Source organism: Stegostoma tigrinum, chromosome 15 (assembly GCF_030684315.1).
Source record: "Stegostoma tigrinum isolate sSteTig4 chromosome 15, sSteTig4.hap1, whole genome shotgun sequence".
In the NCBI taxonomy this organism is placed as follows: domain Eukaryota; kingdom Metazoa; phylum Chordata; class Chondrichthyes; order Orectolobiformes; family Stegostomatidae; genus Stegostoma; species Stegostoma tigrinum.
In genome coordinates this window covers 69,351,793-69,378,554 of record NC_081368.1, presented here as the reverse complement: position 1 = coordinate 69,378,554, position 26,762 = coordinate 69,351,793, and the positions used below count along the sequence as shown (strand labels likewise).

General features: G+C 41.1%; 1 protein-coding gene across 2 annotated transcripts in view; it reads right to left on the bottom strand.

Moving 5' to 3' along the window:
- The window catches only part of wdr44 (WD repeat domain 44), a 95,059-nt gene that overhangs the window by 6,000 nt on the left and 62,297 nt on the right, over window positions 1-26,762 (bottom strand). For both annotated transcript variants that reach the window (XM_048544667.2, XM_048544668.2), the window contains 11 exons: window positions 24,732-24,868; window positions 23,915-23,998; window positions 20,919-21,025; window positions 20,447-20,598; window positions 14,783-14,921; window positions 11,350-11,411; window positions 10,575-10,691; window positions 7,567-7,689; window positions 1,287-1,478; window positions 961-1,062; window positions 760-875 (listed from right to left, as the gene is read on the bottom strand). In XM_048544667.2, coding sequence (XP_048400624.1) covers window positions 760-875; window positions 961-1,062; window positions 1,287-1,478; window positions 7,567-7,689; window positions 10,575-10,691; window positions 11,350-11,411; window positions 14,783-14,921; window positions 20,447-20,598; window positions 20,919-21,025; window positions 23,915-23,998; window positions 24,732-24,868 — 1,331 coding nt within the window. The remainder of the gene's footprint in view (window positions 1-759; window positions 876-960; window positions 1,063-1,286; window positions 1,479-7,566; window positions 7,690-10,574; window positions 10,692-11,349; window positions 11,412-14,782; window positions 14,922-20,446; window positions 20,599-20,918; window positions 21,026-23,914; window positions 23,999-24,731; window positions 24,869-26,762) is intronic.

Here is a 26,762-nt window from a genome sequence, read left to right as displayed (position 1 = left end):
CATTTGCTATTTCTATTTCTGATGTCTGGAATAGGCAATAATCTACTTTGACATCTGAAGCAGCTTAGGCTTTGGATTTTGAACAAGCTTGAATTTCTGGACAGTGAAGGTATCAGGTTGATAAGCAGATCACTGTAGCAATTGAGATCAGAGGAAACTAGCGCACAAAGGAAAGTTTCAGTAGGTAGCTGAGGCATCAGCAGAAGCAGACTAATTCAAAGTAGTGGAAATAGTTGGTGGAACTAGCTACTTTACTGTATTACTGAGCAATTTGAGAGTCCTGCATGTTAAATATGGGTACATTTTTACTGCAGAATGCCACTTGTAAAAATGCATGGCCGCCATTACTCCTAGCAGTGTCATATTTCATACAACTCATTACCGAGCTACACAATGAAATATAATTGGAAAAAGCATTCACTTTGGGAGAGGTGCATACTCAGACACAAGTGTTATTCTTTTTGTTTTCAGGCTAAAGTTTTCTAAAGCCAGTAAGAAAACGGGCCTCAAATCTGCACAACTGTCCCACAGAATACTGCCTGCATTTCGATTGTGTTATGCAAATATGAACAAGCATTAAATAAAAAGAAACTCAAGGAGCAAATTAGGAATTTGGTTTACTAATAATTAACGTTACAATTACACCAATTTTGAGAAAGCAGCATTGGTTATCCATGCGACAAATGGACTGTCTTGACTAGGAGATGCAGCAGAAACTATAACTGTGTTACTAAATCATAAAGAAATTCACATACTTACCTAAAACTTGCTTTGATTTGGCTACTGCTATTAACATAGCCTTTATATTTCATCGAAATTGACAAATCTCTCAGGTCATACAGGCGAATTCTTGAATCATTGGAGGTCACAAGGATCTGAATTCAAGAGTTCAAAATGTTAAGATGTATACTGTATTGAAACACAAGTTGTTGCACCCTATTGTCCAACAGATATACCCACCTTATTTTCACCAGGTAATGGTTCAATGCCTGTGATTTTTCTTCCAACTCGGTTTCTCCCTCTGGTTGAGCGCACATGTATCTGCGTGTGGTACTTCAAATGCTAGGGAGGGAAAGAACACATTCAGTTTTTAAGGAATGTTATTAAAACAGAAATTGATTGTGAATTTTTCAGCGAGAATAGCCTTTCAAAACTGTAGTCCATACTAAACAAAGACACAGCAAGTTTTCCCTCAAGAATCACACCACAGTAAAATCGTAAAATGTAGATGGAAGCCAATTCAAAGACTGAAACGAAATCCATCTTGTCCATTGAGCTAGCATTACCTCTGTGTCATAGAAGATGCATCTGCCATCATAGGTTCCAATCACTGCATATTTGCCATTTTGGCAGAAGTTTGCTGCTGTTATAAGTTTTGTTTGCCCATCAATTTCATTCCACAATGCTACCTTCTTGTCAGGAATATTCCACAACCGAAGTTTACCATCAAGTGATCCACTTAAGAAGTACCTATCATCCTGCAGAAAAAAAAAATCAAAAAGCTGCAAAGTAGTAATCTTATTGGTATGCCCTTGCTTGGGTTCAGGTTCTGCACCCCGTGTCTATGGAAATGTCAATGTGAAGTAAACTTAGCAAGTCAGAAAAAAAACAAGTTCGAGAAAACAACTCACGTATATCATGCTGGCCTGCTTTTAGACTGAATCAAGCAAGACAAAAGAACAAACTTCAGAGTAATTATCATTCTGATTTGGACAACAGCAAATTTGGAAATAACTTCTTCCAGGAAGGTGATCTGCTTTTCTGGTTTGAGCAATATTTACACATTTTGCACTAACTGCAGGACAGAGTACATAACACAGAATAAAATGCCAATGTAGTTGAGGGAATGTTAACCTACAGAATTATATTAATTTTAAAACATTCCTGCTCACCCCAACATTGCTATCTGAACAGATGCTGGAATTTTCCATTCCTAAACCATGCCACAATTAGAACTCTCTGTAATAAACTAACTTGACATTCTTTCAATTGATTTAAGGAAGATCTTGCCCTCTGCAAAGTCTCTGTCAAATTGGCACATGCAGCAACAACCACTTTTAAAAACATGTTTTCTTTAGTGGTGCTTCCAGAGGTTTGGGATTTCATAACATGCTTTCTTCAAAAGTTTTTAAAACTCCCATAAGTTACATATGTTTTGATCTGTTATATGGTGTGGCATGGAGAGCAAAGATAGAATGCTTACCCCAATTCGCAGTGGTAGAATGCATTCTTAAAGAAAAAGTGAAACTTTAAGCACTGATGAAATTACTTCGTCCTTTCTCAGTACAAGATGCCACTCACCTTGTCAAATAATATTCTTTGGCATATCTATTAGCGGTAACATAATCAACAGGTGTAGGTAATGTTAAGCTAACACAGGCCTAGGTGGGAATGCAATTGGGAAGTAAAAGGCAGACTGCAAAGAGATATAAACTGAAAGAGTCAGTAACAAGGTAGACTGGAGTAAAATGCAGGGTGCAAGAGTTTGGTTTTATTTAATCAGCATTAAAAATAAACAATGATAACAAGGTGTAGAGCTGGATGAACACAGTGGGCCAAGCAGAATCTTAGAGCAGGAAAGCTGACGTTTCGGGCCTAGACCCTTTGGATGAAGGGTCTAGGCCTGAAACGTCAGCTTTCCTGCTCCTAAGACACTGCTTGGCCTGCTGTGTTCATCGAGCTCTACAGCTTGTCCAGCATCTGCAGTTCCTATTATCTCAAATAAAACCAATATTTATTTTTAAAATGTCATGAAGTTTTAAAAGGGAATGGTCAGGGGAACAAGGTTATACTTACCCTGAACATACAATCTAAGATTGGTGCACAGAATAAGAAGATCTTGTTACAATTATACAAAGCTCTGGTGAGATCACATCTGGAATACCATGTGAAATTCTGGTCTTCAGATAAGGAAATATGTGCTTACTTTAGAGGTGGTACAGCAAAGATTCACAAAATGGTCCATGGACTGAGAGCGCTTACTCCAAGGTAAAAAAGAATGAATATATTCAGCCTGCTGTCTGGAGTTTAGAATAATAAGACATGAGCTACTTGAAACATTAAAAGATTCTGAAGGTGTCTTGGACGGGGTAGATGCAGGCAGATTGTTTCTCTTGGCTGGGGAAAGAGTCTCAGGCTGTACAAGACTTTAGTTAGGCCATGTTTGATGTATCTGGTTGCCACACAATAGGAAGCATGAGCAGACTTTATAGAAGTTACATAAGAGGTTTACCAGGATAGTGTCTGGATTGGAGTGTATTAGCTATCAGGAGAGATTGGGCAAACTTAGATTATTTTCTCTACAGCATCGGTGGCCTAGGAGTGAGCTGAGTAAATAAAGTGACAGGCATGGATAGGGTGGATAGTTGAAGGCTTTCCCAGTATGAAAATGTCAAATACAAATGACTCATGTGTCTAAGGTGAGAGGGAAAGTTTAAGGGTGACATGTGTCAGCAAAGTTGTTTTTGAACAGAAGATGATGTGCGTCTGGAACACACTGCCAAGTGAGGCTGTAGGAGCAGATATGTTAGCCAAGTTTAAGAGGCTTTTTGAGGACACATGAACAGGCAGGGAATACAGGGAAACAGACTAAGTACAAGCAGATGGGATTAGTTTAGAATGGTTGGCACAGACATGGTGAGCCAAAGGACGTGTTCCTGAGCTGCAGTGTTCTAAGTGGAGGGACGGGGTGATTATTTCAAACTGAGATGAGGACAAACATTTCACTGTCAACTTGTGAAATTTCAGCATTTTCCATCCTTGGAGGGTTCAGTTGCTTCACTACATGGAATTTATCCAAGAAGAAAATGGATAAGAATTTTGGTCTGGGAATGTCAAGGAACATGGCAAATAGGTGAGAAAGTGGAATTAAAGAAGATCAGCCATGACCAAATTATAGGATCGAGCAGGTTGCATGATCTACTCATGTTTCTACTGCTAAGTAGAAACATCTTCAACTAACTTTTACTCATTGTCAAAAAAGGCAGAGAGAGAGAGAGAAGCTACAGAACAGAAAGAGGTCATTTAGCTCAAACATGTCTATTGCTGTTGAATAAACCAGCCATCTACTCCATTTGAATGCTACTTACTAGTACTGGTCTGTAGTTTTGTAGGTTCCAATGTTTCAGGTGCAGATTTGGATTCCTTTTAAGTGAGTTGAAGGTTTACTCAACCACTGAACTAGGCAGCGAATTCCAAACACCCACCACCCTCTGGGTGAAAAAGTTTTTCCTCACATCCCCTCTAATTCTTTTACCAGTCATTTTAAACCCTTGCCCCCTGTAAATTTCCCTCTGTTCATGAGGGAAAACATGTCTTTGCTCTGCACAGTATCCAATCCCTTCATAATTACATACACATCTCAGTCTCCTCTGTTCTAAGGAAAACAACCATTGCCTGTCTCATCTTTACTCATAGCTGCAAATTTAAATCTGACAACGTTCTTGTACATCTCCTCTGTTCACTCTCAGGAGACACAGTGAGACTGACATTGTCTTTCTTGTGATATAATGACCAGAACTTTACACAAAACATACATGCACAAGCCCACAATTCTCTGGAATAAATCTGATTTGATATTTTTCTGCCCACTCAATTGAACTATTGAAAAAATCCTGCAGTCAGTTATCCTCTTCACACCAATTTTTGTGGTTCCTGCACATTTCCCTAATCATGCCTTATACATTTAAGTATAAAACCATCGATTTAAACCACTGAGAAACTGACCCGATACTGAGCCCTATGGGACATCACTGGAACCCACTTTCCATCCGTAAAACATTCATCTACCAACACTATTTTCCGTCCCAGTCAATTTGGGATCCCATTTGTCACATTCTCCTATATCCTATGGACTTCGATTTTCATAACAGCTGGGCCCTGTCAATTCCCTGCCAAAATCCAAAAAGACAGCACGCAACTGTCCTACCCTCATCAATCCTCCTTGTTAATTCCTAGGAACTCAATTAAGGCAGACATGACCATCCCTTAACAAAATCATGTTTATTAACAGATTAATCTGTGCCTTTCAAAGTCACAGTTAATTCTTGATTCAGTAATTGCTCATTGAGGTCATACTGACTCAACTATATCATTTGGTGAGCTCTTGCACCCGTTTTGAATAATTGTACAAGATTCACAGGCCTGCAATCTTGTGCTTCCTTGCCTATATCTAGTTAAGATTGAAAAATAATCCTCAAGGCATCACTCTTTCTTCATTGGTTTTCTTTAACAGTGTAGGACAATTCATCTGGCCCTGGTGATCTATAATTATCCTGCTTTATCTTATCTTGTATATTTCTGAATTAGCAGGAGGACTCTAGATTTGAAATTGACTTTTCTTTGTGGGGGCATGTCTACTCTATGCCAGTTGAAACTCCTTTTCAATATCTCACTGATTTGATTTTCCTTCAGGCAGCTGCAACCACTTCTTTTCACGTCTGAGTTTTGTAAAGTCTGCCTTTTCCCAAATTAGAACTTTTACTTTTGCTCTTTGTCCCTTTCCATAATGTTGCTAATCTAACTGTACTACGACCACTATCAAAATAGTCACCCAATATTACTACATCTCAGCCTCAGTTCCTCAGGCTTTACATAGAATTGCACTCTCCATTGAGCTTGCCACAGGCCGGCTGACAGGAGTTCTCTTAGAAGCAATTCAAGTATTTTGCATCCAGTGTCTTTCATCTGGTTTGTATCCTAATAGATAATTGGGTAGATAAGTCTGCAATTGCTATTGCCCTACTGTTTTTGCACTCAGAAATCCATTGGCAAATCTGCTCCGCTAAATTCTGCCCACTAACGTGCTACCCAGTGAGGAATATTGCTGCCCCTTTCTGTTTCTAAAGTCATCTCCATTTGATGGTTCAGTTAGTATACCATCCCTCCTCACAGCTGTGATTGATCCTTTCACTAATAATGCTGCCCTTTTTAAATTACCTTCCCTATCCTGCCTAATGGGTCAATATTCAGCTATCCTTTCTGCCCATCGTTAAAGACAAGTTTCTATTAACTATATACATTCTGTCAACTATAATATATTCCATGTCTCTGTCTGTGCCCTCATCATTGACTTTCTTCACTACATTACCTTTTGTGTACATTTATATCTTTTAATGCTGCCAACTTTCAGTCTGTGCAAGTTTAACATCTCTCCTTCCTCTTTCACGGTCAGTCACTAAATTTCAGTGTCCTGATTCTGCCCTTATAGTTCTACCTCCCAGTAAATCTAATTTAAACCTTCCCCAACAGCATCAGCAAATCTCTCTGCAAAGATATTTCTGTTTTTTTTGAGTGTAGGATGTTTGGGTGTGTACAGATCTTAGTTTCTTCAAAATCCTCCCATTACTGGTAAATCTGATATTACCTTCAACACCAGCTTTCCAAACACATTCAACAATTCTTCGAAGTCTAAACTTATTAGCACATGGAACTAGGAGTAATCTTGAGAATACTGCTCTAGACATCCTACCTCATTTCTTAAAATAATCTTTCAGGACCTCATCCTCATTCTCAGTCGTCACTGGCATCAATGTGGACCAGAACCTCTGGCTGATCCTCTTCTCCTGCAGCCACTCCATAGCATCCTTTAGCCTGGCACAAGAACAGCAACATACCATCCAGAGTCATGTCAATGAGCTGAACAAAGTGCCTGATTGATAGTGACTATGGAGACTGCTATCACAATTGCACTTCCATTCTTCTTCTTCCCCTTTGCACAGTAGACACACCTGTGGTGCCACCAACTTGGCACTGGCTACACTCAACCAATAAGCCATCACCCTCACCAGTATCCAAAATGAAAATTGATTTGTAAACAAAACAGTTTCTAAGGACCTCTTCACCGCTTGCCTGGTTATCCATTCTCTCTCTGTCTATATAATTTAACTAAAATAGAAAAGCTTTTACAATCATGTCCTGTAAGAGATCTTCACCACACAAAGTAGTTCTTACTGTTTTGTGAAGAGGAAGGAGTAAGTTTAATCATGTTATCCCGCAGGATTGCTTGATTTAGGTATTTTAAGTTCAGTTGATGTGGAACTTTGCAGCTGGTTCTCTGTCTCATTTTGCTGATTGTAAGACTGTTGCTCCAACTAATTATGTGATGGTGTGACCATCTCCCTAAACATGCTATATGCGTAGTACATTGCCTCACAGATATATAAATGGCTGAGGCCACTGCTCGAGTTCTGAAACACAGAGTTCAAGTAACATTTCCCGCAATGCACTCATCTGCAAGTTAGGAAAGAGAGTGCATTCATGTCTTCACATGCAGAATGTACTGCACATTGCTGAGCTGATCTGCCATCTCATAACTTTAAACACTAATTATTACTATTTTAATACCTGAAAACATACTATTATCCACAAATATGCTTCTTCCCTGTACTGAAGCAGCAGCAAGCTGGAGTCTGGAAACAGTAGAATAATAAAAGGTGTGCCTCTTTCTCACTTGCGTTCCCCATACTTCCATCTTACACTCTGTACAACCAAAGCAACACTCTGCAGACTGACCTGTTTTAGAAAATCCATTAATAATAGAAACAAATCGTTACATTTGTTACTTACTCTTGGGTGAAAAGCTATTGCAGTGACAAAGTCTATATGTTGAAAGCAGCATAGGCATTCCCTCCTTGATATATGCCACAATCGCACAGTTTTGTCCATAGAAGATGACAGCAAAAAGTAGTTCTGTAGGGTTTAAAGCATGATGTTAAGAATATTTCCATTTTGACGATAAAACAAGAGGGAAAACAGTGAATTAATGCAAGGAGTAACCCGATATGAAACTGAAATTCTCAAAACTACCACCCATCATCGACAGCATTAATAGTGATTTGCTTTATTTTGGATTTAAAAACAAATCAAATGTTGTCAAGTATAAAGCCAAGAGTATGAGAAGAGAAGACAAGAGCAACGGCAGCGCTTAAAGTGGAGCCACTTGGTCTTTTTGAGAATACTTTACAAAAACTTTTCTTTTTTAAAAATAGTTTTTGCTTTGGTCTTTTTCATCCTTGAAAATATTTCAATCCTCCATGCAAGTTAGCATAGTATATCATTTTCATGGAAAGAAAGCTTGCTGACCTTCACTGGTGACCATTGCTCCCTGTCTACATTTAACAAATAAACATAACAAATTTAACAGATTGCAGATTTTATTCAGATCAGGAAAGAAAGCAAACATCTTTACATCATAATCCTCCTCATGCTCCCTTGCCCAGCTCTCTCTTTCCTAACTTTTAATCAGGCACAAGGTGACTATCTACTTTGACAACATGATGGAGAATACATTTTCAACTGCCTCCTCAGTATCCAACTATGTGCTGCTGAAATTCCCAGCCTTGTGTTATTTGTCTTCAGATTCAACTGTTCTAATGTCTACCTCCACATTTTATCCGACCAATACCCAATCTTTGCTGCCTGGATGCTATCCTACACTTTTGCTTTGTTTCCTGTCTCCTCTAAAGCCTCCAAACAAAAATTCTCAGTCACATCCAATTCCTTCATGCCATCTCTTAGAATTTTCCCTAGGCCTACATGGACAATATTTCTTTTACTGCAGCCTTTGTCCATCTAATGCTCCTCTCTAGCCTCATTGTAAGTAGCAATACTTTCAGACACAAACCCCATTCTTGGGAATTTCTTTCCTAAAACATCTTTCATATCATCTCTCTCCCCCTCTCAAAGACCTCCTTAAGACCCAAAACTTTAATCACGAACAAGATCATCCCACTAACATTCTTCATGCCTGCGTCCAAATTTTTAGAGTCATTGAGCTGTACAGCACAAAAACAGATCCTTCGGTCCAACTCGTCCATGCCAACCAAATGTCCTAAATAAATCAATTCCCATTTGCCAGCATTTGGCCCATATCCTTCGCAACCCTTCCTATTCATCGACCCATCCAGATGTTTTTCAAATGTTGTAATTGTACCAGCCATCATCACTTCCTTTGGCCACTCATTCCCCACACACACCACCCTCTCTGCGTGAAAAAGCTGCCCTGAGGTTCCTTTTAAATCTTTCCCCTCTCACCTTAAAACTATATCCTCTAGTTTTGGACTCCCCCAGCCTGCAGAAAAGATCTTGCCTATTCATCCTATCTATGCCCCCCATCCCCCCGCCCCGCTATGATTCAAGGTCATCCTCAGCCTCCAAAGCTCGAGGGAAAATACCCCCTGAACACTTTCAAGTTTTACAGCATGCTTTCTACAACAGGGAGACCAGAATTGAACACAGTATTCCAAATGTGACCTAACCAATGTCCTATACAGCTGCAACAAGACCTCGCAACTCCTATGCTCAATGCACTGAACAATGAAGGCAAGCATACGAAAGGCCACCTTCACTACCTGGTCTACCTGCGATTCCACTTTCAAGGAACTATGAACCAGCACTCCAAGACTTCTTTGTTCAGCAACACTCCCCAGGACCTTACCATTAAGTGGATAAGTTCTGCCCTGGTTTGCCTTTCCAAATGCAGCACCTCACATTTATCTAGATTAAACTCCATCTACCACTTCTCATCCCACTAGCCCATCTAATCAAGGTCCCATTGTACTCCGGAGGTAACCTTATTCACTGACAACTACACCTCCAATTTTGGTGTCATCTGCAAACTTACTCACTATACCTATGTTCACATCCTAATCATTTATATAAATGACAAAAAGCAGATGACCGAACACGTATCCTTGTAGCACACCACTGGTCACAAGCTTCCAGTCCTAAAAGCAAACCTCCACCACCACCCTCTATTTTGTGTCTTCAAGTCAGTTCTACATCCAAATGGCTAGTTCTTGCAGCATTCCAATGTGATCTAACCCCACTAACCAGTATACTACAAGAAACCTTGTCAAAAGCCTTAGTGAGGTTCATAGAGGTCATGTCCACTGCTCTGCCCTCAAATCCTCTTTATCACTTCTTCAAAAGACTTAATCAAGTTGGTGAGACACGACGTCCTGTGCACAAAGCCATGTTGACTATCCCTAATCAGTCCTTGCCTTTCCAAATGCATGTAAATCCTGTCCCTCAGGATCCCTCCAACAACCTGCCCACCATTGATGTCAGGCTTCCTGGTCTATAGTTCCCTGGTGCTTCCTTGCCACCTTTCTAAAATTGTGCCACCACATTAGCCAACCTCAGGTCTTCCAGCATCTCACCTGTGGCTATCAATGATACAAATATCACAGCAAAGGGCCCAGCAATCACTTCCCTAGCTTCCCACAGCATTCTAGGGTGCACCTGATCAGGTCCCAGAGATTTAGCCACCTTTGTGTTTTCAGACGTCCAGCATCTTCTCCCTGTAATATGGGCATTTTGCTACTTAATTCCCCATGTTCTCTATATTCCACATCGTCATCCACAGTAAACACTAATGCAAAATATTGATTTCTTGATACCTCTCTGAAGTCCTCTGGGATGCTGTTTCTTAGGTTAGATTCAAGCTGCTGCAATATGTTTATGATGGCACTCAGCCAATATCCTACATGCACATTTTACTGGCATATGAAGACGTGCTACATGCATTAATTTCATTTGTACATGAATGCTGCAGATGCAAGCTATTCTTCTACCTTTGACCACGAGAGGTCTAGAAGATCTGCAGTGTGCCCCTTGTATTTACAGAATGGGTGCTGCCGAAATGGTGCATTTTTGTCTTCAGGATCAGACTCTTCGGTTCCGCTGCATGCCTAAGGAACCACAGCCAAGAAAATAAAACTTATTTGGATTCTTAGAAAACAAGCTCTTCTAAATTCCACTCATTCATATCCTGTTGACTGAATGATCAAAAATGGTCAAAGTTTAGAAACATGTCTATAATGTTGTAATATCATTTAAAAATTTTATGTCAGAATTACCGAATAATTCAATTCAGAGTGGATGACTTAGTGCAGATTTTTTACAGAGCAACTTAATTCTCTCAAGCTGGAATGATCAGGTGTTAAAATAGGACTGGGGGGAATGTTGATAGCACTGATGCAAATAAAGAATGGCCTGCAATCACACAGCTGCAGCCTCTCCCCAATGCTGTAACAGAATTTTGTTTAATATGCTGACTATTTTAACCTCATTCACTTCCAGAATATTGCAAGTGATTCCAAAAATATCATTTCTTTGCTCTTAACACGAAGAGGTGTGATAATCAACGGTGGTTCTGTAAAACGACTGATAGGAAATTGGCAGCCAGTTTAACATTCAGCCTAATTTCTTTTTGACAGAAGTCAGTTGAAAAGAAAATCATTCAGGATACACACATTTCTCTTAGCCCTTTCTCTACTTTCACCAAAGCCCAATTTTATCCCCATGTTTATTACACATTTAGTATGTACGATTTCTCTGTTCACGTACCGTATCGGTGTCAGACTTTGAAGAATTCAAGCTTTCTTGTGAAGGGGATGGTGACACACGACCTTAATAAAGTTAAAATAGTGATCTTTAATTACTGCTGGGAACGTCAGTTTATCACTCCTACAACATTAAATGAAACTAACAAAACAGGCCAAGTCATGAATTTCTCTCCCCCCACCACTGCCTCCAAGCACATTTTCAACTCTCAACATACAACAGCTTTAATTTACTTAATGCACATGGACTGCCACAATGACCAATATCCATCCATCCTCGCCAAAAAGAAAGAGTGACTTGGCCTGAGTAGGGATTGAAAACATACTGAAATTTTACTCTAAATTGACAGGCAAAAGCTTGGTTCCAATCTGATAGAATGTCCTAGCCAATGTGCACAAAATGCTCCCTCCACTTTCTTTGATGCGTGGAGGCTACTGTAAAGATGAAGGCCATATACAGTCTGTGTTATGAGCTTTCAAAAGATATCTTCCTGAAAGTCAGCAGCCAAACAGAGTTGAAGGACAAGAAATTAATGTTACTTTCCAAACCAAAATGCTGTCTTTGAGATGGTAGTAAAGCAACATCTCTACAAGAATATCTGACCTCGCTAACAGGTTTAGCACTGAAATAGACCTTGTCAACTTGAAACACCATTTATTTCTGCTGTTTATGGACTCTTATTGCAAGTTGAGTGGTGCAATTTTCCACATTGAAACTGTTTGCCACATTTCACCATTAAATCCTGGATTGTTCATTCAACCCTTATTTTACTGTTAATGTCAGGGTTTTTAAAGGCTGGGGAGAGTTAAGATGAGGGAATTTTGTCGCAAAACCCTGATGAGAAGTCATTCAAAGTGAGGATAAGCTCAGCCAGGTGTAGAGAGGTGGTGGTGGAAGGAGGTGGTTCAGATATTCTTTCCAGGAAGAAATGGAGAGTCGTGAGACCATCCTGATGGGGGTGGACATGTAGAGGGATTGAAGGCCCATTTCTTTCCTTTTCACTCCTCTCACTTCCCTCAGGTCAAAGGTGTGGCTGCAGGTAACCATGTGGGCCCCAGTTATGCCTGTTTCCTAGTGAGGTGCGTGGAACATTCCTTGTTCCACATTTATTTCAGCCCTTCCCCATAACACTTTCTCCAAATTTCACCAAATCAGTGCTGCTTTCCTCGCTCTCCTCTGAATTTGGAAAAATTTTTAATTTTGCTTCCAATTTCCACCCTGCTCTCACCTTCACCTAGTCCATCTCTGACTCCTTCTTTCCCTTCCTCGACATCTCGTTTCCATTTCTCGGGACACGTTGACTACCAACATTCACGACAAACCCAACAATTCCCACAGTTAACAAAGTGCGAAGCTAGATGAACACAGGAGGTGTTCTGCATCGGGGAAACCAAGCAGAGGCTTGGGGACTGCTTTGCAGAACACCTCCACTCGGTTCGCAACAAACAACTGCACCTCCCAGTCACGAACCATTTTAGCTTCCCCTCCCATTCCTTAGACATGTCCATCATGGGCCTCCTGCAGTGCCACAATGATGCCACCCGAACATTTCAGGAACAGCAACTCATATTCCGCTTGGGAACCCTGCAGCCCAATGGTATCGATGTGGACTTCACAAGCTTCAAAATCTCCCCTTCCCCCACTGCATCCCGAAGTCCCCGCCTCCCTAACCTGTTCTTCCTCTCACCTATCCCCTCCTCCCACCTCAAGCTGCACTTCCATTTCCCACCTACCAACCTCATCCCGTCTCCTCGACCTGTCCATCCTCCCCGGACTGACCTATCCCCTCCCCAGTTATACTCTTCTCTCCACCTATCTTCTCCTCTATCCATCTTCGGTCCGCCTCCCCCTCTCTCCCTATTTATTTCAGAACCCTCTCCCCATCCCCCTCTCTGATGAAGGGTCTAGGCCTGAAATGTCAGCGTTTGTGCTCCTGAGGTGCTGCTTGGCCTGCTGTGTTCATCCAGCTTCGCACCTTGTTATCCTGGATTCTCCAGCATCTGCAGTTCCCATTACCTTGACTATATTATCCTCTCACACGCTTTCTGTAAGGAATTCATCCCATTTTCTCAGCTTCAATTTTTGTTGCAATTGTTCTAAAGATGCCACCTTCCACATGCGTGCCTCAGAAACATTCACCTTTATCCTCAGCCAAGGATTCCTCACGATAGCTATGGGCCTTATAGACAGCAATGTTTGATCCATCTCCTTCACTCCTGCCCACACCCCTTCTCTTGCCTCACACAATACAGATCCCTAGTCCTCACTTAATACCCTATCATACTCCACATCCAAAGGAGTTCAAGCCACCATTTCTATCCACTCCAGCGGTCTGCCACAACTAAGCACACATTACTCTCCCCTCCTCTGTCAGCATTCTGCAGCAACCATTCTCGCCAGGACACCCTGGTCTCACTCTTCCTTGATTCCCAAAACTTCCCCACAGTACCTTGGAATGTAATCGCAGGAGATGCAACAGATGCCCATTTACCTCTTCCCTCCTCACTATCAAAGGCCCCAGACACAATTTCCAGTCAAAGCAGTGATTCACCTGGACTGTACTCAATCAGGTCTAGTGTATTTGCTGCTCATAGCTTGGTCGCCTCTGCACTGGGGGGACAAAATACAGTCTAGGCGATTGCTTTACACAACCACCTATATTCTGTCTGTAAAAATGACCTAAGCTTCCAATTCCCTGTCATCTCAACAACAAGTGTTCCCACATCAACACTTCTGTCACAGGCCTGCTAGTGTTCCAGCAAGCGTCACTGCAAGATCAAAGGATAGCAACTCATTTTCCACCTGGGGACTGTGCAGCCTCTGGGTCTCAACATCAAGTTCAATAACTTGACAGCAAGAATGCATTCTTCATTTTATTTATAACCAATTCCCAACACCCTATCCTGTTTATGACAGAGGAGGCTTTTAGCCTATTCAGGCCTATTATCACATGGGGTTGATTTCAGAACAAACTACCCCTTCTGTTTCTCTCAGGTCTCGTCACATCTTCAGTTTCTCTTCAATCCTGGCCTGCCATTCATAATCGCCTCAATTAACTGCCCCTTTCATATATATCTCTCTGGGCTCCATCTCTAACTTCCTGCTCACCTGTCCTTTGTCCCCCCATCCCCAACTTCATCTTCAGCATAGATATCATCTCTTCCTACCTGCTACCAGTTCTGATCAAGAGTCACCAGACGAGAAACGTTAAATCTGCTTTCATCACAGAGATACTGCCAGGCCTGCTGACTTTCACTGGAAATTTCTGTTTTTGTTTCAGATCTCCAGCATTCGCAGTTCTTTGCTGATTACCAAGTTATTATCATATAGATGAGTGTACATTTCACATGGGCAACCCCTCCCTCAATGCCAAGTTTGTTGAAAGGGTGGAAGTGCATATGAATCATACAAGTTGCCACATTTCAGGAAAACTGACCTTCAGTGTTGTATTTCATTCTCATGTTGTTGAAATAGTCCCAAGCATTTTTTAAAACCCATATTCGTACAACATTGTCTTGACCAGCTGTTGCAAGTAAACGGCCACAATGTGAAAATTTCATTGTCCATACGGCACCCTAAAAGCAAAAATCCATTACATTCATTATTTCCTTGAATACCTAAATTTAAAAAAAAATCTTGTTCTTACCTTCTATAGCACAACACCTGCTTTGTTTAAAGAAAAGAATTGTTTTGCGATACTCAGCACTACAGCTAGCAATTAAAGTTAGCAAAAATCTACCACTACAAAGCTTTAGACAGCTTTAAAACATTACATCACAATTACTAGTTAGACACTTGCAAAAGTTGACAAGCAAAACAGTTTTCAAATTAGCGTACAAATTACAAGCCTGAGCATACTCCGAAATGTTTCAATGGAAGTAACTTGCATAGCAATTTTATAGCAAGATTTTCATATTCAGAAACAACCACAAAACTGAAATCAAATTAGAAAAGAGTAACTTGTGAATATGTTATTGGCTTTTTGCCTGAATTCTGAACCACTTGGAATGTGTGGATTTCACTTCTTCATACTGCAGTAAAAACAGACTTCAACCAGGCCACCAGCATATCTTCTAGCTAAACACTATGTAATACCATGGCTGTGTTGAATCGATGGCTATGTTTTTTTTAAATCTAAAGTGTGACTGATGTGGATCAATGGAGAAACAGCAAGTGCCTAACATGTTCAGTAGTCCCGAAAAAGCCAATTAAAAGATCATTAAGCATATCACCGATGAAAACACATGCTTGCAGTTTAGCTGATCAGCAAGCAGCTCTTGGAGTGTGACCTCGTCAGTTGTCCTAAATAGATGAAGCCTATTCAGATGAATGTGTTTTGGTTTTCACTGATTTATTGTTTTGGAAGACAAAATGGGGTTTGTATCCTCTTCCACTTTGCTATTAATTCCATGAACAAAATGCACAAAGAATTATTTCTATTTGTTCTGTTTAGTTCCTTTTAAAAAAACTTTTACTGATAAACACTGCCAAATACCATACAGGTATATTTCTATATACGTACAAGTTAAGCGAGGAAATTACTTTCCACAACCAGGTAGTTTGTATGCCGAGAACACTTCAAAATTCATGAACCACAGATGAAACACAGCCTCATGATATAGTTGAGGTACATTTTCTTTTGTCCACTTATTAGTACAGGTATTTCTGCTAAATCACACACTTCAAGGAATTTTCTACAGCGTGAGATCATACAAGAGCACAACTATTGCGTTAGAGGAGAAATGCCTGTATCTAGCATACATACTCTCACACTGCAAGCTTAAGGTTCCATTTGACAAACAGTTGATGTTTGGATTAGTTCAGCCCTGTGCGCTGTAACAATAATCATGATCGTGTTGGAAACACAGGTCTCACTCTAAGATTAGATAATTTAGCCACAGAATCATAACACAATGTTTATCAGCCCATTAGGCCAGTACTGAGTCTTTGAAACAGCAATCCAATTTGTCCCACATCCTGCTTCTCTGCAGAGCACTGCTTTTTTTTTAATTTTTCAAGTGCATAATCAATTACTTTTTTTTACATTTTACAATTTACATTTTTGCAGCAGCAGTGGGAGCAGTGACAGCAAGGACGAGGGGTCTGCCGGCAAGGTAAGTTAATCCTTTAAAAACTTACCTCGTGAATAGGCAGAACGCACGCTGAGAAGGAGCGGACACTGAGCGGTTGCTTTTCCCAAAACATGACTTAGGAAGTGTATCCTGTCCATCCTCCTTCTCTAACCAAAAAAAAGGTTCTGAGCGCCGATTTGGTAAGGTTACTAGTGCTTTTTTTTTCCCCCAACAGTCTGCTTGGGAATTCAGAACAGTGGGAATGGATGTGAGAGCAGTTGCATGCTCCTCCTGTAGAATGTGGGAGGTAAGGGTCACCACGAGCATCCCCACTGACTTCATCTGCAGGAAGTGAACCCAACTCCAGCTCCTTGGAAACCATGTTCAGGAACAGGAGCTGGATGAACTTCGGATCACTCGGGAGGCTGAGGGGGTAACTGACAAGAGTTACAGGGAGGTAGTCACACCTCACGTACAGGAAAAAAAAGGTAGATGGGTTACAGTCAGGGGACAGAAAGGTAACAGGCAGACAGTGCAGGGATTCCTTGTGGCCATTCCCCTCAATAACAAGTATACCGTTTTGGATACTGCTTGAGGGGACGACTTATCAAGGGTAAGCCACGGAGTACAGGTCTCTGGCACAGAGTCTGTCCCTGTTGCTCAGAAGGGAAGTGGTGGGGTGGGGAAGGACAGCATTAGTCATTGGAGACTCCACAGTTAGGGGGACAGATAGGAGATTCTGTGGGAATGAGAAACTTGCGATTGGTGTGTTGCCTCCAAAGTGCCTGGGTCCGTGATGTCTCGGATCGTGTTTTTGGGACCCTTAAGGGAGAGAGGGTGCTGCCCCAAGTCATGGTCCACATAGGCACCAACGACATAGGTAAGAAAAGTAATGGGGACACAAGTCAGAAATTCAAGGAGCTAGGGTGGAAACCTAGAGCGAAAACAAACAATTCTGGTTTGTCACCCGTGCCACATGCTTGCGAGGCAAGGAATAGGGAGGGACAGCAGTTGAACACATGGCTACAGGAATGGTGCAGGAGGCAGGGTTTCAGATACCTGGATAACTGGGGCATGTGGGACCTCGACAAACAGGATGGTCTACACCTAAACTAGAGGGGTACCAATATCCTGGGGCAGGGGGGAGGACTCGTCTACTGAAGTAGTATGAGGTAGGTAGTATGAAGTAGGCTGAGGTTAGAAACAGGAAAGGAGAGGTCACCCTGTTGGGAGTTTTCTACAGGCCTCCGAAAAGTTCCAGAGATGTAGAGGAAAGGATTGCAAAGATGATTCTGGGTAGGAGCGAAAGTAACAGTTGTCGTGGGGGACTTTAACTTTCCAAATATTGACTGGAAACGCTATAGTTCGAGTATTTTAGATGGGTCAGTTTTTGTCCAATGTGCACAGGAGGGTTTCTGACATAGTATGTAGTTAGGCCAACAAGAGGTGAGGTCACATTGTATTTGGCACTGAGTAATGAACCAGGCCAGGAGTTAGATTTGGAGGTAGGTGAACACTTCGGTGATAGTGACCACAATTCGGTTACGTTTACTTTAGCGATGGAAAGGAATAGGTATATACCTCCAGGGCAAGAGTTATAGCTGGGGGAAAGGCAATTGTGAGGTGATTAGGCAAGATTTAGGATGCACAGGATGGGGAAGGAAACCGCAGGGGCTGGGCATAATTGAAATGTGGAGCTTGTTCAAGGTACAGCTACAGCATGTCCTTGATAAGTATGTACCTGTCAGACAGGGAGGAAGTGGTTGAGTGAGGGAGCTGTGGTTTACTGAAGAAGTTGAATCTCTTATCAAGAGGAAGAAGGAAGCTCATGTAAAGGTGAGGCGTGAAGGCTCAGTTAGGGTGCTTGAGAGTTACAAGTTAGCCAAGATGGACTTAGAGAGAGAGCTAAGAGGGGCCAGGAGGGGACATGAGAAATCTTTGGCAGGTAGGATCTAGGAAAGCCCTAAAGCTTTCTATAGGTATGTCAGGAATAAAAGAATGACGAGAGTAAGATTAGGGCCAGTCAAGGACAGTAGTGGGAAGTTGTGCATGGAGTCCGAAGAGATAGGAGGCGCTAAATGAATATTTTTCCTCAGTATTCACACAGGAAAAAGACAATGTTGTCGAGGAGAATATGGAGATGCAGGCTATTAGACAAGACAGGATTGAGGATCCTGAGGAGGTGGTGTTAGCAATTCTGGAAGGTGTCAAAAAAGATAAGTCCCCTGGGCCAGATGGGATTTATCCTAGGATTCTCTGGGAAGCTAGGGGGGAGATTGCAGAGCCTTTGGCATTGATCTTTGTCATTATTGTCTACAGGAATAGTGACAGAAGACAGGAGGATAGCAAATGTTGTCCCCTTGTTCAAGAAGGGGAGTAAAGACAACCCTGGTAATTACAGACCAGTGAGCTTTACTTCGGTTGTGGGTAAATTGTTGGAAAGGATTATAAGAGATAGGATTTGTAATCATCTAGAAAGGAATAATTTGATTAGGAATAGTCAACATGGTTTTGTGAAGGGTAGATCGTGCCTCACAAACCTGACTGAATTCTTTGAGAAGGTGACCAAACAGGTGGATGAGGGTAAAGCGGTTGATATGGTGTATATGGATATGGATTTCAGTAAAGGGTTTGATAAGGTTCCCCACGGTAAGCTATTGTAGAAAATATGGAGGCATGGGATTGAGGGTGATTTAGCGGTTTAGATCAGAAATTGGCTAGCTGTAAGATGACAGAAGGTGGTGGTTAATGCGAAATGTTCATCCTGGAGTTCAGTTACAAGTTGAACAGAGGATTAGATAGGGTCGACAGTGAGAGCCTTTTTCCTCGGATGGTGATGGCTAGCACGAGGGGGCATAGCTTTAAACTGAGGGGCTTAAATGATCATTGGATAAGCATATGGATGATAATGGAATAGTGTAGATTAGATGGGCTTCAGTTTGGTTTTACCAGTCGGTGCAGCATTGAGGGCCGAAGGGCCTGTACTGCGCCCTAATGTTCTACGTGTTTCAAGTCATTTTTGAATTTGTTTCATTCATTTGATCAAGAAATTTATTTGTTATAACTCCCTACATAAAACAAATATTCATTCATCTTATACCAATTAACTTTTGATCCAAAGTATTGTCTGCAAGCCCTGCCGGATGCTGTGGCCACTTGGAGACTGAAAGAGACAAGCTCAGCTGTGAAAACCTCCTTAGCTGAAGAATCTGTTAACATTATTTTGACTTGTCAATAGAAAACAAGAAGGTCACAAGGGACTATTGCTGTTGCTATGGGGGAAGCAGAATGCCAGTTTCAGAAGGCTGTGAGAAGGGAAAGCAAACACGAAGTGGACAGAGGAAAAAGATTTTGCAAAGGCAAAATAATGTTAAACTAGAAATGGGTGCAGTTGTAGAGCCGGCAGGTTTGGTTGCAAATGCTTCATCACTCTGCGAGGTAACATTGGCAATGTGCCTTTGGTGAAGTGTTGTGTTCTGTCCTTCTTGTTATTTATACGCCTCAGTTTGTTGAGGTGTTTGGTACCATTTTCAGTTCTGTTTCTCAGTGGTTTGTAGACAGGGAGCTCATTCAATATGTTTGTTGATGGAGTTCCAGTTAGAATACTAGGCCTCCAGGGATTCCCTGGCGTGTCTCTGTTTGGTTTGTGCACTTATGGACGTGGTGTCTCAGTGTAATTCATGTCCCTGTTTGTCTGTGTGTAGTGACAGAAGTGAGAATTGATTGCACTTTTACAATAAAATGGCAAACCTTTCTCACATTCAATTTCTAACTTGGCCTAGATTTTAAGCAGTGTCTGTACTGAAAGCAAAAGTATATAAATTTTGTGGCCTGTGCTCATTTAATTCCAGGTCTTGGATACTAAACAACTCTCAAGCCTGGCAGCTTCCTGGCTATCAGTTGCAGAATGACACCTAAAGTGAAACAAAAAGCAATAGAACAGAAGAGCTAGAATCACTCAGGAACAGAAACTAGCTAAGTACTGATGTCCTCTGCACTAGGATGCACCCAATAATTGAAGAACCTACCATGTGCTCTCCACTTAGATCTTGAACTACTTTAATCTGATCAAAGTCATAAGGTCCTTTGAAGCCATGGGCTGCTTTAAACTTGACAGGTCTTGTGTAAGGCATCCCCTCATCATCACTGGAAGAAGCATCATCTTGATCCATATGGAAAACTAAGGAAAGCAACAACTGACAATATTATAGCAAAAACAAATTTATCAGAAATGATATTACCTAGCTCAAAACCACAAAGGTAGAACATCATCATTTAACTTGGAAGCTAACTGTGCATTGGACATGTTTAAATTGCATGTTGGGATTGTTTGCCTGTCCCATAGCCCCTTACAGGCTTCTTGTATGCTTATACCTTCAATACCTTTATATGGTGAATAATTCAAACTGTGATTGCAAAGCAACCTGTGCCCCTTATGCATTGCAGTAAAATGATTGAGAATTTTCTAAAAAAATTAAGCTATTAATACGTGAAACTCACCTTCATCTCGGACACTCTTAACTTTATTTACAGCCTTTTCACCATACTCTTCAGCAAGATGCTTGGCTTTCTTCACCGATTTACCCAAAAATTTCTTAAATTGATTGCTAGGAAAATAAAATATCAAGATGAAAATATGCTTTCCAGTTCTCCCAATAGGGTCAAGCGTAAGTAGTCCAGAATGTAGCAATATAGTTAAAGTAACAACAGAACTTTTACTGATGTTGATTTTCAAATATAAATGAAGGTCAAGATAATCCATACTAACAGAACCTTGAAGCAGACTTAATCCGTCTTTGGAGGAACACACAATTTAAAGACCTGACAAGTTTGCAGAGAATGTCACAGGATAAACCATTCAAATTCTGACTGCTTCCCAAAGTGGAGGAGGACTGCTTAGGAGAAGACAAACAGGAGGAAAGTCAAGAAATGGTTTTTCTTAGCATTTGATGATTTGTCAGTTTCAAATCATTTTCTCTCCAGAATTCTCATTGCTGCTTGATAAACAACTATGAATGCCATGGAAATTACATATCATTTTGTCACGGGAACTACAACAAATCAAGATGAGCCACTTTTAATAAAGGCAGTTCTAACACCACTGCACAGAAGATTAAAACAGCATAGGACCTGTAAACAACTGCATGAATTTGATGTAGTCTGACAGCAAATGTACAACAAAACAAGCAAACCAGGAATGTTACAAAAAAAGAGGACAAGTATTGCAAATGCCAGAAATCTGAAACAAAAACAAACTGCTGGAGAAACTCAGCATGTCTGTAGGATCTGTAGAAAGAAAGCAGAGTTAACGCTTGGGTCTAGTGACCCTCCTTCAGAACTGACTTTAGCTAGCACAAGGTTGGCACACATGCTGGAGATAGGGTGGGGTCATGGGGCAAACAACAGCTGGATATGGAGCACAGGGGGAGAGAATAGCAGCTGGACTGACAAAGGAATGAGTAAAGGTCAGCCTGGGAAAATCAATACTTGCTAATGGGCTGGCTGTATGAGGCTTGCTGCTCTGTGGGGGTTGTGGGGAAGACATGGGTGAGAATGTTTTACATTAAAATTATCAAACTCTATATGGAGTCTTGAAGGCTGTACAGTCCTGAAACAGAAAATGAAGTTGTTCCTCCAGCTTGCACGGAGCTTGCTGGAGCACTGCAGCAAGCCAGAGGCCTAGATGTTGGCCAAGGAGCAAGGTGGTGCATTTAAACAGCAGGCAAAAAGCTAAAAGTCATTTTTGTAGACAGAGTGTAGATGTTCTGCAAAGCGGTCACCCAGTTCTCTGTTTTGTCACCCTGATATACAGCAGACCACATTGTGAGCAGTGAATACAGTCGACTAGATTTGAAGTGCAGGTAAATTGCTGCTACACCTGGAAAATGTGTCTGTGGCCTTGGAGAGTGAGAAGGGGTGTAGTCTACGGGCAGGTGTTACACCTATAACTGCCATGGAGATGTGGGGAGGCCTTAGGAGTTGAGGAGGAGTGTGCTTTATCCATTCCATTGTCTACCCAACTGTTGTTCTCTCTCTCTGGGCTCCATCTCCACCTGTCATTTATTATTCCCCCACCCCATCTTCAAGATAAATCTCAATGTCTTCTTAGCTACAACCTGTTCTGAACAAGGGACCCAAAAACTCTGCTTTCTCTCCAAGCATGTCACAAAGCTGCTCTGCGCTGTAGCGTAACAGCTCTACGTTTCAAGTGCTAACAGAATCAAATTTTGAACCAAGCGTGTATCACATCAGATTAACAGTGAGCTCAAAACAGCTCTCTAAATGCATTACAGACTTTGTACACAATAAAAAGTGTGTTTGACCTTAGTCCGAGCCGGTATCTGCATTCACATGAATCACCTAAACCAGCAATTATCTTGTCATCATGGCATCAGATGCTCTGATCTCACGTGGAAAATAAAGCTCCTCGTTAAAAGTACTTGAATGCAGTTAATTTGTGTAGAAAGCAATGATAGTTAGGACAACTCCTGAGTCTAGCTTTCAGCTGAAATGTTATCTGGCTCAGAGGCTTGGTAGAAAGCTTCACTGAATTATTGCGGCTTCTGTGTCTCCTTGGGTGCATGTGTGGGTGTGTCACCTGGTGAAAATAAACATCCCTGAAGTAAAACATTCTTGATGTTAGCTAGCCTCTGTCTCACCCCCACCGAGGTGCATTCACCATGCCTAGAGTATGCTGCATATCAGATTCATCAATCTAGCTAGCATTCATTCAAGAACAGGATGGGTACTTGGGGTAACTTTGTTTGATTGGTGTTGGGAAGGAACATTCCCCAGGTTGGAAGAGCATAGTCAAACGTTTGCATTGTGCTTCCTAATTTTCCCAAGTGTGATATAACATAAAAAATATAGAGGCACTCCAGAAGATGTGAAGATGATTTACAAAGCTGGTAACAGAAATACTTGTCCGGAGAAGATTGGACATGTTGGGTCTCTTCGCTCAAGAGGGAAAGCCGAGGAGTGATCTAATGGGTATCTTTAAAGTTATAAAGATTTTGATCGATTGGACGCAGAGAGGTTTTCTCTTGTAGAGAACAGCATTGTCACTAAGAAATCTAATGGAGCAAAATCATTTTTCGTCCAAAGAGTGTCAAGAAATGAGAGATTCTCAAGCACAGAATGGTTGAACTCAATAGTATAACTGCACTTAAGGGGAATCTGGACAGACACTTGAGAAAGTGAACAGAGGGTTACAATGGTAGAATGTGATTAGGAAAGATGGAGAAGTGGGGTGGGGCAAGATAATTTTGTGTACAAACACCAAGAACCTACTGTGTTGACTAATTTATTTCTGTGCTATACATCCAATGTAATCCTGTAGAACATTAAAAGCATGCTCCAATGGCAGAACACAAATTAAGTGTAAGGAATAAACTTGCTCAAAGCATTGTCAAGTGTTTCCTTTTAAACAAGTCTATTTTAAACATACCAAAGCTACAATTTTTCTTGAACAGCAAAAGATAGATAAATTAACTTACGTTTTCTGTTTGATTTTATGGCTGTCTTGCTCAGATTGAGCTGTATGAATCTTTTCTTCATCATCTGACTGTGCAGCATCATTACTACAATGGGAAAAATCTTCTGATTAAATCATGCCATCTCCTTGTTAACATACAGATAGTTTATGTGGGGTTCTCAGTCTAAATACCTCAAATACATCAACCCCACTTAAAATTAGAGCACAAGTTTATTCATTGTACTATAAACACTTCATCCAATAACTGATATTTAGCATCAACTGGTTTAGTAATGAACCAAAGTTGGTCTGTTGATGTGTTTGAACAAGTAACCCAGGCAAATACATCTGAATAGATGTTGAACATCTTCCAATACCATTATGAATATCTTTGCTCATTTTGTTAATGATAACAAAATACACTGTTCAAATATCAAAGTAAAACTAAATTAGTCGGCTTGCTGACTTGAGAAGTGTGCTCCTTCGTAAAATTTAATAAGGAATCAATCCTGTCATTTTAATTTGACTAAGATTTAACTCCTAATTTGCATTGAGGAAACCTCACTAGCAGCATCAAGTTGCTTGCGATACTCCACATTTCTGCCAGTTACTTTATTGGACATATAAAATCTTTGATGATCGGACAGCTGAAAAAAAATGGCAGCTGCAGTAACGACTAATGCCCAAATTCACCAAAAGTTGGTTCACCCATTTAAGTTACAATGAACTTCAAGTAGAAATTGAAAAAAAATTTGATATAAAAAAATTCATGATGAAATGGGCAAAAGCTGCAATCCTCAGTATAGCAGCAGAGCCAGGTAATAGCATTGACTACATACCTCACATATTCCTTTGTTCGGCGCATGATGTGCAATGTCAGTGGGTTCAGGCCTTTGGGAAGCTTTTCCTCAGCCATATTCAAAGGGATCTCTTCTCCAGTATCTAGATTCTTGACCATCACACTTGCTAGAATTTCCTTTTATAAAGCAAGAAAGTAATTATTTAACACTCCTAATGCAAGCCAGATAAATCTACCATTCAAGTGCACTGGTCAGATATTTGACATGAAAGTGCAACACCACAATGCTGTTGGAGCAAGGATGGAGACTGCTGTAGACTTGTCAGAGACCTTTGTAGCTTTTTAGTCAAAGTTGAGGTCCCAGAAGAGTATGCTGTCCCTTTGTTTAAAACGGGCAACAGAGGTAATCCAGATAATCACAGTCCGGTGAACCTTACATCAGCAGTGGAGAAATAATTGCAGAAGACACTTATGGACTGGATTTACTCATGTTTGGAAACAAACTGACTTATTAAGGAGAGTCAGCATGTCTCTTGTGCTAGGGAGGTCTTATCTCTCAAATCCGATTGAGCTTTTTGAAGAAGTGAAGATGACGATGACTGATGAGGGTAAGACAGTGGAATTTGTCTACATGGGCTTTACTAAAGCATTTGACAAGGGTAGTCACGGTACACTAGTCAATATTAAGTCACACAGGATCCACAGTGAGTTGGTCAGTTGGATATGGAATTGACTTAGTCATAGAAGACAGAAGGTAGTTGTGGAAGGGTCTTTTTCTAACTGGAGATCTGAGACAAGTGGTGCTCCACAAGTATCAGGATCAGTGTCAGGGCCTCAGATGGTTGTAATTTACATCAGTGATTTGGACAAAAACTTAGGTGGCCTGATTACTAAGTTTGCAGACATGAAAACTGGAAAAGTTGTAGATAGCGAGGCAAGTTATCAAACGATACAGCAGGATACAGATCAGTTGGAAACGTGGCTGGAGAAATGGCCGCTGGAGTTTAATTCGTACAGGTGTGACATGATGTGTTTTGGAAGGTCAAATGCAACAGCAAAGTATATAGTAAAAAGCAAGATCCAGAGGAGCATTGATACAAGGGATCTTGGGGTGCAAGCCCAGAACTCTATCAAAGCGGCAACACAGAAGGACAAGGTGAGAATAAAAAGGTGTTCAGCATGTTCGCCTTTATCAGTCAGGGAATTGAATACAAGGTTGGCAATTCATGCCAAGTCTTGAGAGACTGGACAAACTTGGATTGCTTTTGCTAAAGCATCAGAGGCTGAGGGGTGACCTGATAGAAGTACATAAAATTAAGAGGCATGGATGGGGTGGATCATCAGTCTTTTCTTCTCCCCAGCGTGGAAATGTCAAATCCTAGGGCCCAAAGACTTAAGATGAGAAGGGGAAAATTTAAAGAAGTGTGAAGCAAGGCTTTTGTAATACAGAGAACGGGAGGTAACTAAAATGCGCTGCCAGGGGAGGCGGCAGGAACAGGTACGATAGCAATATTTAAGAGGCATTTAAACAGGTGCATAAAACAGGTAGGAAACAGTAATATGGGCCATTTGCAGGCAAATGGGCAGGGTTGGCTGAAGGGCCTGTTCCTGTGCTCTACTGTTCTATTTTCTATAGTTTATAAAGCAAACATGAAATCAAAGACTAGAGATAATGGGAACTGCAGATGCTGGAGAATCCGAGATAACAAAGTGCGGAGCTAGATGAACACAGCAGGCCAAGCAGGATCTTAGCAGCAAGAAAGCTTTTAAGATGCTGCTTGGCCTGCTGTGTTCATCCAGGTCCACACTTTGTTATCAATATACTAGACTTAGTTTGTCCAACAATAGTGAAATCTATTTCATTCGTTGTGCAACGGTGCTGAGATCATTGTGTACAAGTACACCAACAAATTGGGAACATTAGTCAATTCACTGTAACCCTGTTAAAAACATTTTCAAATTAGGACACATGGACAGATCAGATCGGACAGGTAAGTGGGCAACGGAATTCAAAGTGAACGTGTGAGGATGTTCATTTTGGGAAATCAAACAAGGCAAAGGAATACACAAT